This window comes from Polypterus senegalus, chromosome 12 (assembly GCF_016835505.1).
Source record: "Polypterus senegalus isolate Bchr_013 chromosome 12, ASM1683550v1, whole genome shotgun sequence".
In the NCBI taxonomy this organism is placed as follows: Eukaryota; Metazoa; Chordata; class Cladistia; order Polypteriformes; family Polypteridae; genus Polypterus; species Polypterus senegalus.
Genome location: NC_053165.1, coordinates 81142992 through 81157323, shown reverse-complemented (window position 1 = coordinate 81157323; position 14332 = coordinate 81142992). Strand labels below are relative to the sequence as shown.

Below are 14332 nucleotides of genomic sequence, written 5' to 3'. Positions count from 1 at the left end.
ATCACATTTTCAAAATTGGTTAGGATAGGAGCCCTTTAGGGATACCCTGTATATTATTTTTTGGGAAGAGAAACAACATTTTCCGTCTAAAAGTGTTGCTAAGCTTGTATGGAGATATAACTGAGAATTTTGTAGGTTTGCCTCCTGTTGTGACATTGGTTTGAAATTGTGATAAATTGTTTTGGAATTTTGCTGACCCTGGAATTAGTACTATGGTAACCTGTGCTATCTGTGCGCTTCACATCCTTTAAATTGGCACTATTACAAAATTACTAAATTGGATGGTGTAACATCACATCAGGTCTGAAGATCTTGTACCATTCACCTAAGTGAATTGTGAAGTTTTTCAGCCCTTATTGCTAATAACTGGAAATGTATAATGCTTTTTCTTAATGTGTCTCTAAAGGTATACATTTCCACTGAAATTTCCCTTCCTTCACATCTAGGGGCATCCTCGCAGAGCAGCTCTCCAGCTTCCAGCACTCCCAACTCCCCTGCAACATCCCACCACATTCGACCCAGTAGTCTACATGGGCTGTCGCCAAAACTGCACAGACAGTACCGCTCTGCGCGCTGCAAGTCTGCTGGAAATATTCCCCTCTCACCTCTGGCGCACACACCCTCACCAACCCAGTCTTCTCCTCCACCTTTGCCGGGACACACCATTGGGAGTTCAAACACCACCCAGTCTTTCCCTGCAAAGCTGCATTCTTCTCCTCCTGTAGTCAGACCCCGACCAAAAAGTGCAGAGCCTCCAAGATCTCCTCTGCTGAAGCGGGTACAGTCAGCCGAGAAGCTGGGTACACCTTTATCATCCGACAAAAAGGTGGTGATGAGGAAGCACAGTTTGGAGGTCTCCCACTCAGAATATCGCAAAGAGTCTTTCCACTCGGAGCTTGGCCTTCAGAGTTTGCTGGAATCGGAAGGAGAAAATGTGCCTCCTCCCTCTTCTCCTTGTGAGACAGGGAATCTCAAGCAAGTGGCTGTGAGGAAGATAGGCCGGCAGGAGTCTCCCCTAAGCCGGGATGCTTTGTTAATTGGAAGGACCCCGGAAAAGTCAACCGAAGGGGTGGCGTTAGAAAAACTGGAAGAAGTGGGCTCTCCATCTTCTGCAACAAGTTCTGGAATGTCAACAACTAAAAAATCGGAACCCAGCCTAAAATCAACCAAAGAAGATGACTTTAGGCAGCCTTCACCATCCAAAGAAACTTGTACTAAGTCAGTTGAAGTCACAAAATCACCAAACCAGGACCCGTTCAAAAGTAATGGCAATGTAGCAGACAGGCTCGCGGCAGGACAAGGGGATCAGTGCTTAAGTAAGCCTCCAGGAATTTTACCAATACAAAGTAAGGCATCGCCACCTACAAGCGCTATTGCCCCAAGCCCAATACAGGAATCACAGGCTACTTCATCAGTGCATGCTTCAGGAACATTAAATTTAGGAACAGTAAACAGGGGTGTAAAAACTCCAGAAAAGGCACCCCAGGAGGACATCAGGAAGATGGACCCTTTCGACAAGAAGCACAGAGGTATTCAGACAGATACCACTTTCAATGGTACCAGAAATCAGGACAGACCTGAAAGTGGTCAGCCAGAGCAGGAAACCAAAAAAGCACCCACAAAAATCTCAGACTCTGTTAAAGACAGTCTACCTAGGGACACAAGTGTAGAAGGAACCTCAAAACCAAATAGGTCTGAAATGCCTGCAGTAATAGCATCCATGAACAAATGTACTCCCAGACAAGAGAAGCAAGAAAAAACAGTGGAAGTGCCCACTAGTTGTAGCATTCAGGTCAAGCAGCAGGCAAAACTTAGCCCAGCAGAGGCTGACCGTGGTGGAGTTACAGATGAGGTTAAGGGGACTGAAATAACTATGGAACCCCCACCTGCAAACTGTTACAAAGCTTTAGAAAAAGAAGGCAAATGGCTTTTAGAAGTAATGGAAGAGCACACCACCAGTGTCTCCCCATCAGGCAAGTCCAGGCCCTCTTCCTTCAGTGACAAGTCCAGCTTTGTTACCCAGCTGACAACCGTGGCCAAAAACGTGCTGACTCCCATGAAGATGAGTGTCCCAGGAGTGGAAGTACTGAAGGGGAAATCAGCAGAGGACAAAAGAGGGAGCACAGTGGGGAAAGTTGAGACGGGAGCTGGTAGCAGGCCGGCAAGTTTAACAGCAATGCAAGGTTTGGCAGTTGCCCCCCAGGCTGATAAAACAGAAATTTCTCCAAGACATTAATGATGGCACTTGCTCCTATGGGGGGAGGAAGGAGGATCAGAAACTTGCAAACAAAATGCCTTGTATAGACTGAAGAAAAAGAAATCCAGGTCTGTGTCAACAAGTCAGAGGGAGAACGTGAGAGATAACCAAGTGTGCAAAGATGAATTGTGTATAGGTGCTTCTCTAGCTGTTTCCAATCACAAGTATATATATATATATATATATATATATATACTGTATCTCCAAGAAGCTGACATTGTCACTGATGATGATCTCTGCGTGGTTGCATGTTCTCTGCAGTATACAATGTCAGGAGGAAAAGGAAGCAGTTTACTTACAAATGCAAAATACTGTGAATTCAAAAGCCGAAATGGTGTTAAAATCAGTTTTGCTCGGATGCAAAAAAAAAAAAAAAAAACTAGGGATTTTTCTATGCTCTTGCATTGGCCTACCAATTTCAAATGGAATCCATTATTCAATAAATACCCGCACTCCTGTCTGCAGTATGCCATTTTGCAGCAGGACGTCTGTGCATGGCAAACCAAATTAACATTGATATTTTCAAAATGTATCTGAGAGGTTATAAAATGCAGTTTAGATTGTTTACATTTCTTTTGCAAAAGAACATCCCACCACTTTTAACATTTCATGCTCGTCACTTTGAGTACACTCAGTAATGTTTTCATGTGAATTTAATCTATGCATCTTATTGAAACAAGATCATAGGAATGTCTTGGAATGCAAGAATCGAATCCTAGTCCAGTACCGGTGACACATATCCACACTTGCATCTGCTACTACAGAGTTGTTCACTAATAGTAACCCAGTTCATTACCAGTAGCTCATAAAACTCACAAAAACAGCAGGCCAATTCAGAGTCTCCGACTGAGCTGATATACTACTGTATATGTGCCCCTTTGATGCAGGAGGACCCCAGACCACCCACAATAAAACCCACAGAAGTACAAAGAGAACACACAAACTCCACACAATGACCAGGTTCCTAAAGACGCGAGGCAGTAGCACCATCTTTATTACATTTCAGGATAACTCAAACATGTTTTCAAATATATCAGCATTCTATGCAGATGATCATTTATGGTAATTCAAATGCATCATCAGACACAGTATCTCAACATCCTATGCAGTTCGTGAAAATCTGAACTCTTTTTCTGATACATCTCTGCATCCCACTTATAGTTCATGATGGATCAGATCTACTATTAAATATCCTAACATCCTATGAAGTTCATGATGACTTGAATATGCTAAGAGTCCATGATCAATCAAACTTTTTATTAGAAATTTCAACTGAAATGTATTGTCAGATAACTGAAAAGATTATGTGGTTCATGACAGCTCACAATACATTTTTCTGATATCTCAAAGAATCATCCTATGCTATTCATAATTAATCAAGTATATTTTTAGACATCTTAGTGTACAGCACAGTTGATGATAAACACACAGTGCATTATCAGGTATCTCAGCACCTCATGTAGTAATGAGAACATGAACACATTTACAGATATGTCTCTTCATTCCACCTAATTCATCATAAATCAGATTCATTTTTAGACACCCCAACATCTTATGCAGTTTATGATGAACTGAATACATTGATAACTCTTTATTAGAAATCCCAACAATTTTCACGGTTCATGGGAACTGAAATGCATTAAAGCCAATGTAGTTCATGATTGCTCAAAGTACATTTTCTGAAACCTCAAAGAATCATCCTATGCAGTTCATAAGAAATCAAATATTTTTTTAAACATCTCAGCATCCTGCATGATTCATGATAACTGAAATGCATTGTCAGATATCTCGACATCTTTTGTAGTTCATGATGACTTAAATATATTTTTAGACATCTCAGCATACTGCATAGTTCACGAGAATTTTATTATTAGACATACCAGAACCTCACACAGCTCATAACAACTCACAATGCATTTTGGATATCTCAAAGGACCACCCTATGCAATTCATGGTAGATCAAATATATTTTCGTACATCTCAACATCCTAAACAATTCATGTTACTCAAAACACATTTTTAGTCATCTCAAAACAGCATCCTATTCAATTTAATGATAGCTCAAATATATTATCAGATATTCATTTATTGCATTGCTTTTTTTCTATTCAGGGTTATTGGAGCTGAAGTCTACCCAGGCAGCACTGGGTACAATGGAGGAACCTACCCTGAGTGGAACACCAGTCCATTGCACTTACACTAACTCATGTACAGTCAGTTTAGTGAAAAACTAATCCCAACATGCATGCCACTGACAGGAAAAGCAGAGCACCCAGTCAAGAACCCAAGCAGGCAATTGGAAAACACGAAGACACCAACCACACTGGGTCCAGGATTCAAACCCAGTCTACTCAAACGGCAAGACAGCATTGCCAGCCACATTGGCAGATATCCGAAATAAATATCCTAAGCTTTGGACATTTTCAGATATCACAGCATCCTACATAGTTCATGATAAATCAAATACATTTTCACATGTCTCAAATTATCATCCTACACATTTCACAATGGCTCAGAACCATTTCTAGATGAATTCATTATACAAACCATTTGTGGATAACTTAAACACATTTTTCAGTTCTTCAACTGACATTCTATGCATTTCATGCTAACTGAAGAACAACATTTTCACATATTTCCAATTAGTATCCTATGCACTTTATGATAGCTCTAATGAATTTCAAGATATCTCCGATTTTAAGATGCCTGTCAACAATTTTGTGAAAGTACTATTTTGTTCAATATAACTTGTCTGTTTTATCATATTCCAAAAGTATATCATTTACACCATGATTTGTTAATATCATGAAATATGTATCTTAAAATAAATTTCTGTATCTACAGACGTGTATGGTGCTTGAACTTTGGCAAATATCCTTATGGCCAAAGAGAGGAGCAACACTATCCACTTGTCTGATCTTTTAAGGGATAAAGGCAAATGAGCCATGGTGGACTTACCATCGTTGCAAGAGTTCAGGTGATATGTCCTTCTTCTCGATTGTGGGCATACACAGATACTGCGAGGTGCACAATACCTGAAAATGGGAAAGAATATATTTTAAGATATTAGGCAATGGTTGTGATATTTCTGTTGAGATGACCCTTACACAAAGTGAGCAGGCTATGCCGCATGCGGTGGAAAGGCACACAGAGAGAAAATACACATCTAAATCCCTCAGCGATTCCAGGATTTAAGGATGTCACATAAAACCCCCACCCAAAACCTCCCAGCACACTTCTTATACATGCAGGGGTCACTGTCCAATATAAATCATGGACTATTGGTCTGGTGCTCAAATCTAAGTGGAGAAGTGTCATTGAAGTGTCGGTTGAATTAAATTCAACAGAGTGGAAGTGCGGCCCAAAATATCTGTGACATATCTCACGTAATGCTTACTCAAGGACATTCAGGCCCATTCAAAGATGTTTGTTGCCTGTGCGAAAAGAATGAATTGCATTTTTCATTCCAACAGATGGCACATACAACTGACACTATAACAGAATAAAGGAATTTGTAAATAGGAAAAAAAATAGAGAAAAAAAAAAGATGATGGTGGAAGTGTTTATCTCATTGGCACCCACTGATTGTCACACAGAGGGTAGTAGCTGAAGGTCTGGCCACCAGAGTCTCAAATTCAGCTTCTGGAAGGCTAATGTGCCCTCTTCATAAGCTGTTAACAGAATTGGGTATTTATTTACATGATGATTTATTCCTGCTCTCATTTTGCTACATTAATGATAGCAGATCCAAAAAGTGGTTAATGGACTTGAATGAGATTGTTCTCATTCTTTTTTATTTCCTATATTTTTCTATTTAGATTTTTCTTCGTTAAAATGATGGTGTCAGCTTGTCTGTTGCTTGAATTATACAGCATTTACTGTAGGATTCTCAGTGACAGTGCTAATGCAGTGCAAACAGAGATTAAGAGGACACATGATTGAAGTGTTTTATATTACGAACGGAATTAAGAGTAGATCCCAATTGATAGTTTAAAATAAATTCTGCAACAAGAACACAGAAACATAGCCGGAGCCTTATGAAGGGAGGATTTCACACAGATGTTAGAAAGTTTAACTTCACACAAAGAACCACAGACACTTGGAATAAATTACTAAGTAGTGTGGTGGAAAGCAGGACTTTAGGGACTTACAAATCTCGAATGGATGTTGTTTTAGACAATTTAGGAAGAGCTGGTTGGGCTGAATGGCCTGTTCTTATCACATTTTGTTTTTACAATACTGTAAAAGAAAACACAATGCATTGCATGTGTATCACACATCACACACTGAATAGGCCCAACTGAGTGTAAGTGCTAGAAGGACAGAAAGTGACTAATAAAGCATCACATTCATTGCCTACAATCAATCATACAGGATAAGTGAGGCGCACCCCTAGAGTGCTCGACTTGCCTGTGTAATTCAACTTAATATATGACATTTCTTTGGTCCTTGCCCAAGATCTACATGGTGGTCGTCACAGTGCCCACCCTCTATACAGGCCACCCATTAGTATACTGTAAACTTCATTTTAAGGTGTCTCATAATCACTGTCTACTTTACATCTCATTTAAAACACAGGGCATTTACACAGGAAGTGCTTCCGAGATGCCTATAAATGTTAATTTGGTTTGCCATTTGGTGGGTTCTGGCCAGAGATTATGCGTTCAGAATTTATACATGTGTAGTTTGCTGGCGTGACGCCACTTTTTGTTCATTTTCAGCCAGCTGGGCTGCTGCATTTGAGAGTCAAACCCAGGGCAATATGACCTTTGGTTTTTGTTTTAGTCTGCTGGCTTCCATCCTTTTCATTAGATCTCATCTTTTGGTCAGGATTTGTTTTTTTCCCCTCTCATTGTATCACTCACTAGGGTCCTGGCCCCCCAGGACAGATATATCAAGTAGTGAGGGTCTTGTATTTAAGCATGCTCAGCACTCAGTCTTTTTTTTTTTTCTTTTTGGAGGTCAACGATCTAGACAAAGCTACATCTAAATCCAAAAATCACCAGACTGAATTTCACAGGATCCCTTTGTTCAAAGACTCAGGACAATGTGCCAGATGGCTCTTGGATCAAATACGAGATGTGCCAACCAAATAGTACCAGTCAGCCAGGTGTGATCCTCTGCCCCGCCTCTACCCGTCTTTTCCATGGGAGGAGTGATAGACATGAGTGGAAGGGGCTCAATGCTGCTTGCTTCTAACGGCCCTCGAGAAGAATCCCTGCGCCTGTTTTCTGGGGCCCCGTTAGCCATACATCTTACGCTAAGAACACCCTCTCTTTCCTGCTGCCATGCCGAAATCCCTGAGTAGCTCCCAGCAACGGCTATTTGAAAGACTTTTTGGACAGTTGCATGGTGGGGGAGGGCTGAAACGTAAGTGCCTGTGAAAATTGTTCTTATATGGGGAGGGAACAAATATTTAATATGAGAAAATTTGCTTTGCATTGCTGCCTGGTCCTGTGAAGAAAAGAGGTTACTGAAATTGCTCTTTAGACACTAAGGATATTTGAAAAAGCCAAGGAAACTGTAATATCTGTATAAAGTTGATGTAAAAATTGTTATACAGTTTTCAGGTTATATAGCACCTTTGCTGGAATCATCTCAAGAAACAAGGCAGCTTTGCCTAATTGCTGAAACGTATACTTTTTTTTTTTTTTTTTAAACATGCATTTAAGTAGACCTAACAGGGCTGAGGAATTCACTTTAATAAATTAGAGATGGCCAGCCATCTGCTGCAGGAGGAAAGTGCAAAGGGAGTGAGGAGACAGCAACCCAGTGTTCATTCAGGCTGGTGGCCAGTCAGAGGTGATCATGAGGCCTAGGCAGTTGGCCGATGGTTCATCTCTAAAGTGATTCTGGTTTGAACTGTGTGTGGTTTCTTTGTCTAGTTCTCATAAGTGCTCCATCTCTACTTAATATAATATGCAAACCCAACAAAACATTCCTAGTTTTGGACGCTTAAACATGTGTAGGCCGCTATGATAGGGAGAAAAGGTAATATACTAAAAACAATAACAATTCCATGGATGTTTAATATCTAAATTTTGTGACAGGGCACATTTGTGCCAAGGTAGCACAGAACAAAGTGCCAAATGCAAAATGTATCAAAACTGAAGGATGTATTAATTAAAGTAAGACTGAGGTGGGAAGTCAAAGGGTGTGAGCAGAAAGTAATAAATAAATAAAAAAAGGGCAAAACAAACCCAGATCTCCCACTGAGGCTGTCAAATTCAGGTTCTTTTTCATGTCTATTCACGTACCTACTACTAAACTCCTCTAACAAGCTGCCATCCTCACCTCCCATTATCTTTGCCCTTATCAATAAATCATTGACCACATTGCCTCCAAGTCATGTGAGTCTCTGCCCTAGTTCAAATCATCAGACCTCATTCCATGGCCCTGAACTCCCAATGCTACTTAAAAGGACAGACTCTGCCTTCCAGAGTTCCTTACCTGTACCAACTGGGAACACTTTTGCTGCCACTGTTGGCCTGGAGTATTTCCAGTGGACTACTGCAAGTCCCTCAATGTCTCTGTCCCTCTCTTTATAGCACACTGAAAATTATCTTCATCCTGGGGACCCTCAGCATTGTAAACAGTTACAATATCTCCCCCAATAGCCTTGTTGCCTCACGCTTGCATTCAGAAGGGCTCTTATGTTGAGGGCTAGGGTTGCAGTCACTATTAATGGCCACTTTTATGTGCCTCATCCTTTCTGTGCACTTTTTGCAAATGGTTTCCAGCAGTGCCTGAAGTGGACAAGCACAAGTGATGGCACCTTGTGTTTAATTAAGACGGATGTATTCACTTGAAGAGAGGGAGTGCTGAGCCCCATGACACACTGACATTCGACAGAATTTTGCGCACCACAACGCAAATCAGATTTCTTTGAAGGGGCAGGGAGTTTTAAAGGGCCTTGATGAGGTGGTTGGGGTTTGTTGGGGCTACACTTTAAAACACTGCCTGTGCCCACCAAACAGTGCTGGTACACAACAACTAAATATTAAGAAGTTCTAGTCCATGCCAGTTTGTACCAGCCCCACTTCAACCCCTGATTTCAACGTGATGCCATTTTAAAGAAACTAGGTAAATAGGACTGGGTGAGCTTATTGAGTTGTGTGGACTATTTGCATCAAAAACTGTTCTAATTTCAATATATTAATTTTAATTTACACTTGCTTGGCATGTATATGAATTAAGAGTTGTTCTTCTGTGTCAGCATTTACACTAAAGGGAAGACCAATTAAGAACAACTTTAACTAAGCTCATAGAGTAAACATCTAGCCTTGGAAGAAGTCTGTACAAAATCCAGTTCTGGAACTGGAGAATCATGAAATTACTTTTCTCTTTGCCTGCCACTAAACTAGCATTGCACCCAACTCTCACCCATTGTCTTGCAGGTGGTGAGCCAACACGATGGCTCCACATCGCTGTTATGTGGGTTTCCTTGCTTCTGGGACTGGGTCCCGGTAATCCTATCCCAGGCAGAGCACACCGTTTTTTATTTTTGTTTGTACCATCGTGAGGGTTGTTGTGAATCATTCTTTGTCTGACCTTTCAGCCCAAACCCGTTTGCCAAGGGAGACACTACCAGAAGCACAAAGTTCCAGATAACCTGGATCTGTGCATCCCTGAGGTGCACAAGCCCCACCACCATGTCAAGGTGACAGTCAGTCAAGGGTGGGGTGGTGGTCTCGAGGAGGGGCTTAGCAGTTGATCTTCACCTATGGTTATGATCTGTGGGTAATGACCAGAAGAATGAGATTGTGAGTACAAGCGGCAGAAATGAAGTTTCTTTGCAGGGTGGCTGGGCTGACACTCTGAGGTGGTCTGGGCATGTCATAAGGATGGCTCCCCCTAGAGCTTCCTCGGGCACATCCCACTGGGTGGAGACCTTGTGACAGACCCAGGACATATTGGAGGAATCTCTGGGAATTCCCCAGGAAGGGCTGGGAACAGTAAAGTCTAGGCTGACCTGCTCGGTCTGCTGCCATCATAACCCTCACCAGAAAAAGCAGCTTCAGAAAATTAGATGAGACTTTTCTCATTGATGAGATCAAATGTGGAATTCAAGTCTAGAACCCACCTTGCATTGCCTGTTTAAGGTCCCACCCAGTTTCAAAAATGAAAAATGAAAACTAAGCATTCATCCATGTCATTCAATCCATACTCCAGATACTATATCAATGTATCAGCCCAGTGGGCTAAAGTCACCTTTACAAAGTGGTTTAGGTAGCAATTTATGTTAGCTAGAAAAAGTTTGGGGCTTTTTAAATAATAAAGCAACTATACACTGTGATTTGATTAAAGGGTTTAAGTATTTTGTAGTAGTGGGGGTGTATAAGGCCAATCGTCTGTCAGTGAATGTTTCAACTCCACCCACTTATGCATTTTCCATATCACTTATCCTGGTGCTGCTTTGACTTGCCATTTCCATTTGTAAATTGTCTGCCAGATGTTTTAGCATAGCCCTTTAGTAGCCCAAATGTTGAACTACAAATCCCAGTGCTGCCATTTCAATCACCACCCCCTACTTCCTGTGTGATCCTGAGAAGGTCACTTAACCTGGCACAGCTTGCACTGTAGGAAAATGGAGACAAGTGTACTGTACCTGTAAAGTGCCTTGGGATGGTGTTCCATATAGAATGGCACTATATAAAAATAAACATTACGCAACAAGTAGTGTGGACCTCTAACGGCCTAAAGTTTTGGTCTGTAACCCACAAGGTTGCTGGTTCATTTCTCAGTACCAAATCATGGTTGGCCCTTGATCGGTCCCTTAACTTGCAGGTGCCCCCAACTGTAATCACTTATATCCAAGCTAAAACAGAAAATGTGAATATAAATTCACAAAGTATAAAACGGAGAACACTGGTAATAGTTTGCCTCCTTTCACTTACCAGACACAAAAATAATGTCTCTTCCATGTCAGTTTTGTGTGCCGCATGCTCACAGTCCTCATTGGCAGCTAACAGAGAAGCAGGGCCTCTTTCTCTTTACTCATTCACTTTCCTTTAAAAATGCCATTCCTTAAACTTCCTTCTCTCAAGCCAGAAAGGGGCTAATAGTAAAAATAAAAAAAATCTTCTGCCAACTTGTATCACAACTGGTAAGAAGGAACTATTGGGGACTAAGGGAGTCTTGATGACTTGTAGCCTGGCGCTCAATAGTAGGTTTAATGGTAACAACCTTAAATCAAACAAAATATACATATATGAAATTCCCTTTAATACTTCCAATGAAGTCCGCTTCTCCTTATGCTGTTGTTTGAACACTCGTGTCTCTTTTTCTTTCACATTTCATTTGTTGTCAATCAAACCGATGTGAAAATGGTTAGTAAGGTAGTCAAGTACACTGTGTGATGTACTGTGAATGAGTTTGCTCACTTTCTTTAGTGACTGCGGTGTCGTGGAAGCCTTTCTCTTAGTGTGAAGTATGTGGTAGGTGATCTTCATTTCCAGTAAAGTCCTGCAAGAGTGGAAGAAAAATATTATTATAGAGGTGGTTTAAATGCACTTTATTTTACACATTATTTATTTATTTATTAAGTATGTATTTATTTGAGAGAAAAAACTATATATATATATATATATATCCTTAAGACTGTCATTTGTTGAACTGTACTGTATATTTTTGGCCTTTTTCTATTTGCGCATTATTATTGCGACATCATGGGCTTAATTATTTGAGATCCTGTTGTATGTATGTTTTTTCTAATGCACTTTTCATGTGACCCAATATTAATATGGTTGACAAGAGGAGAGACACGTATTAAATGTAATAGACAAAACTTATTAAAAAAAATCTACACAAAGTCTATTTAAATTGAACCTTTTGTGCTGGGTTTATTCACATTGCATAAATATTGGTAAATGTTTTTCAACTGACTAAAAAGTATATCAGGTGTGGTTTCAGGATGCCACTCTCACGGTCCCCTGAATTAAAAAGAATGCCAAGGAAGCCAATGATTTAGGAAAAAGAAGGAGTTATTCCAACTAAAATGTAATAATGCAGAAGGGTACAGAGCTCTGGAAACACAAGTTCCAAAGTAAAAGCACTTCACATTTCTGCTTGACTAACTCCTTCTACCTTCCTTCCTTCTGCACTGCTCGTCCTCCTGCCAGCTGAAAGCTTGCCCACTCCCTACCAGACTCTAAGTTCAATAGAATAATGGCCAGTGGTCTATTAAAGGTCAGATCTCTGGAGTAATAATGATAAATAATTACATTTACATAGTGTTTTTCTAACCTACTCAGAGCACTTTACAAAGACAGTGGGGAAACACTTCGGTCACGTTATGGCTCCCCCTTCTTGTGCCAGTATGGTCACCACACTTTAGCTATAAGGTGCTGAGGGGGAAACAGAAAGTTAGATAATTAGAGACAGGGGATGACTAAGATTCAAATGGACAAGGTAGTGGTGGGCAATTTAGCCAGGACATCGGGAAACACCCTACTCTTTTCAAAAGGTGCCCAGGAATCTTTTATGACCACTGAGAGTCTGGACCTTGGTTGTAAATCTCAATTGAGGGATGCAGCCAATTTTTACAGAACAGTCTCTCTATCACTGCACACACCGAACACAGGGTAGGTGCCAACTGATAGCTTCACCAACACCTCTACAAGCAGCAACCCAAACTTTTCTCAGATGGTCTCCAGTTCAAGTACTGGCCAGGCCCACACATGCATATGCAGCTTCAGGTGGATTACCTGTTGTGAAATGTAGGTGGTCCAGCAGCTGTCATTTTTGATCTCCCCTGAAGCACTTCTGGGTCAGCCATAGCCCGAATAAAACCCTGGGGTCATCTCAACAGATCTCCTTCTGGCAGGCCCCACGTATACCTGCCAGTCTGCTGGTCCACTTCTACCAAAAAGGGCCAGTCAACCCTGCAGGGGCCTCAATTGCAGCTTCCTAGTGCCACCAGTTACAACAGTGGAGACGCTATAAAGTTGTATTGTGCCTTTCCCACAGTCCTTCCATTATACTCGTATCCCTGGAATAGTCATTCAGGGGTCTGTCTTGACTGTGTTCCCTTCTGGCATCGCTGCTGGGCTGGTTAAGACTGGTCTCCCTCCCAGGATATCACCCAACATCTGCTAACACAGGCCCTGACTACAATTACCTTTGCACAGAGAATATAAAAGTGTTCACTGTACACTCCTATTAGCACCTTTTAGTGGAGATATGTCTTTCTGTTGTGTCAGTCTTTAGCATAATCATTTACATACATAGCCATGCTGGTCTCAGATCCTTTTTTTCTTATAAATTGGACTGCTGCTTCTTCTGGGTACCACTATTTATTTTATCACAGAATGAATCCACAAACACGCATATAAACACTTTGTGGATGATAAGGCAAGATACGGCTAACCACCCTCTAAGCCACTTCCTCCCCACAGGATATTTACATGTGAGCAAAATCTAACAGGAAACAACAAATATGAAGATTGGTCAACCAGTTTTTGCTCAGTGTGACAAAAAGATCCTCACTAGATAAACAGATACTGTAGATCAGTTGACCTAATAGCGCTAGAGTCCAGCCCAATGAATGACATATGTTTCCTTTAAACTATAACATAGAAGGGGGAGCCAAGCTAAAGTTAGAAAATGGGATTGATTCGAAAATGGAATGAACCTTAACAAAACTGATAATCTCATTTCTCAATGCGCTTGTGCCACCTGCCTGGCAGTGCCTGGACTCCAGCAGAATAAAAGGTTTTGACTTGTCCTCACCACCACTGGTGCATCTTGTCAAGCACTACATGCCGATGGGTACTACAGTCACAAGATTACGAGTTACAGTGACTTGCTGGAGACCAACGTGAAGCCTGCTATTCAATCCAAGTGGCGGGAACTGCTGTCTCAACAAGTCCTTTTGCTGCAAGACAATACACACAAACACACACACTGCTAAGAACACTAAGGCTCGTCTGGAGAAACTGAAGTGTGAGGTATACTGCCACATCTTCCTTATTCATCAGATTTGGTACTGTGTCATTTCCATCTTTTTGGTCTGCTAAAAAAACATCTGGGTGGTCGTCGATTCAAGAGAGATGACGACGTGAAGAAAGTGGTGCA

The 14332-nt window shown here is 41.2% G+C and overlaps 1 protein-coding gene across 2 annotated transcripts in view; it reads left to right on the top strand.

Annotated features, from left to right (window-relative positions):
• Positions 1-10585, top strand: part of mast1a (microtubule associated serine/threonine kinase 1a) — a 109797-nt gene extending 99212 nt beyond the window's left edge. For both annotated transcript variants that reach the window (XM_039772611.1, XM_039772612.1), the window contains one exon: positions 447-10585. In XM_039772611.1, the coding sequence (XP_039628545.1) occupies positions 447-2236 (1790 nt within the window). In that variant the 3' untranslated portion in view covers positions 2237-10585. The remainder of the gene's footprint in view (positions 1-446) is intronic.
• Positions 10586-14332: the final 3747 nt, after the last annotated feature.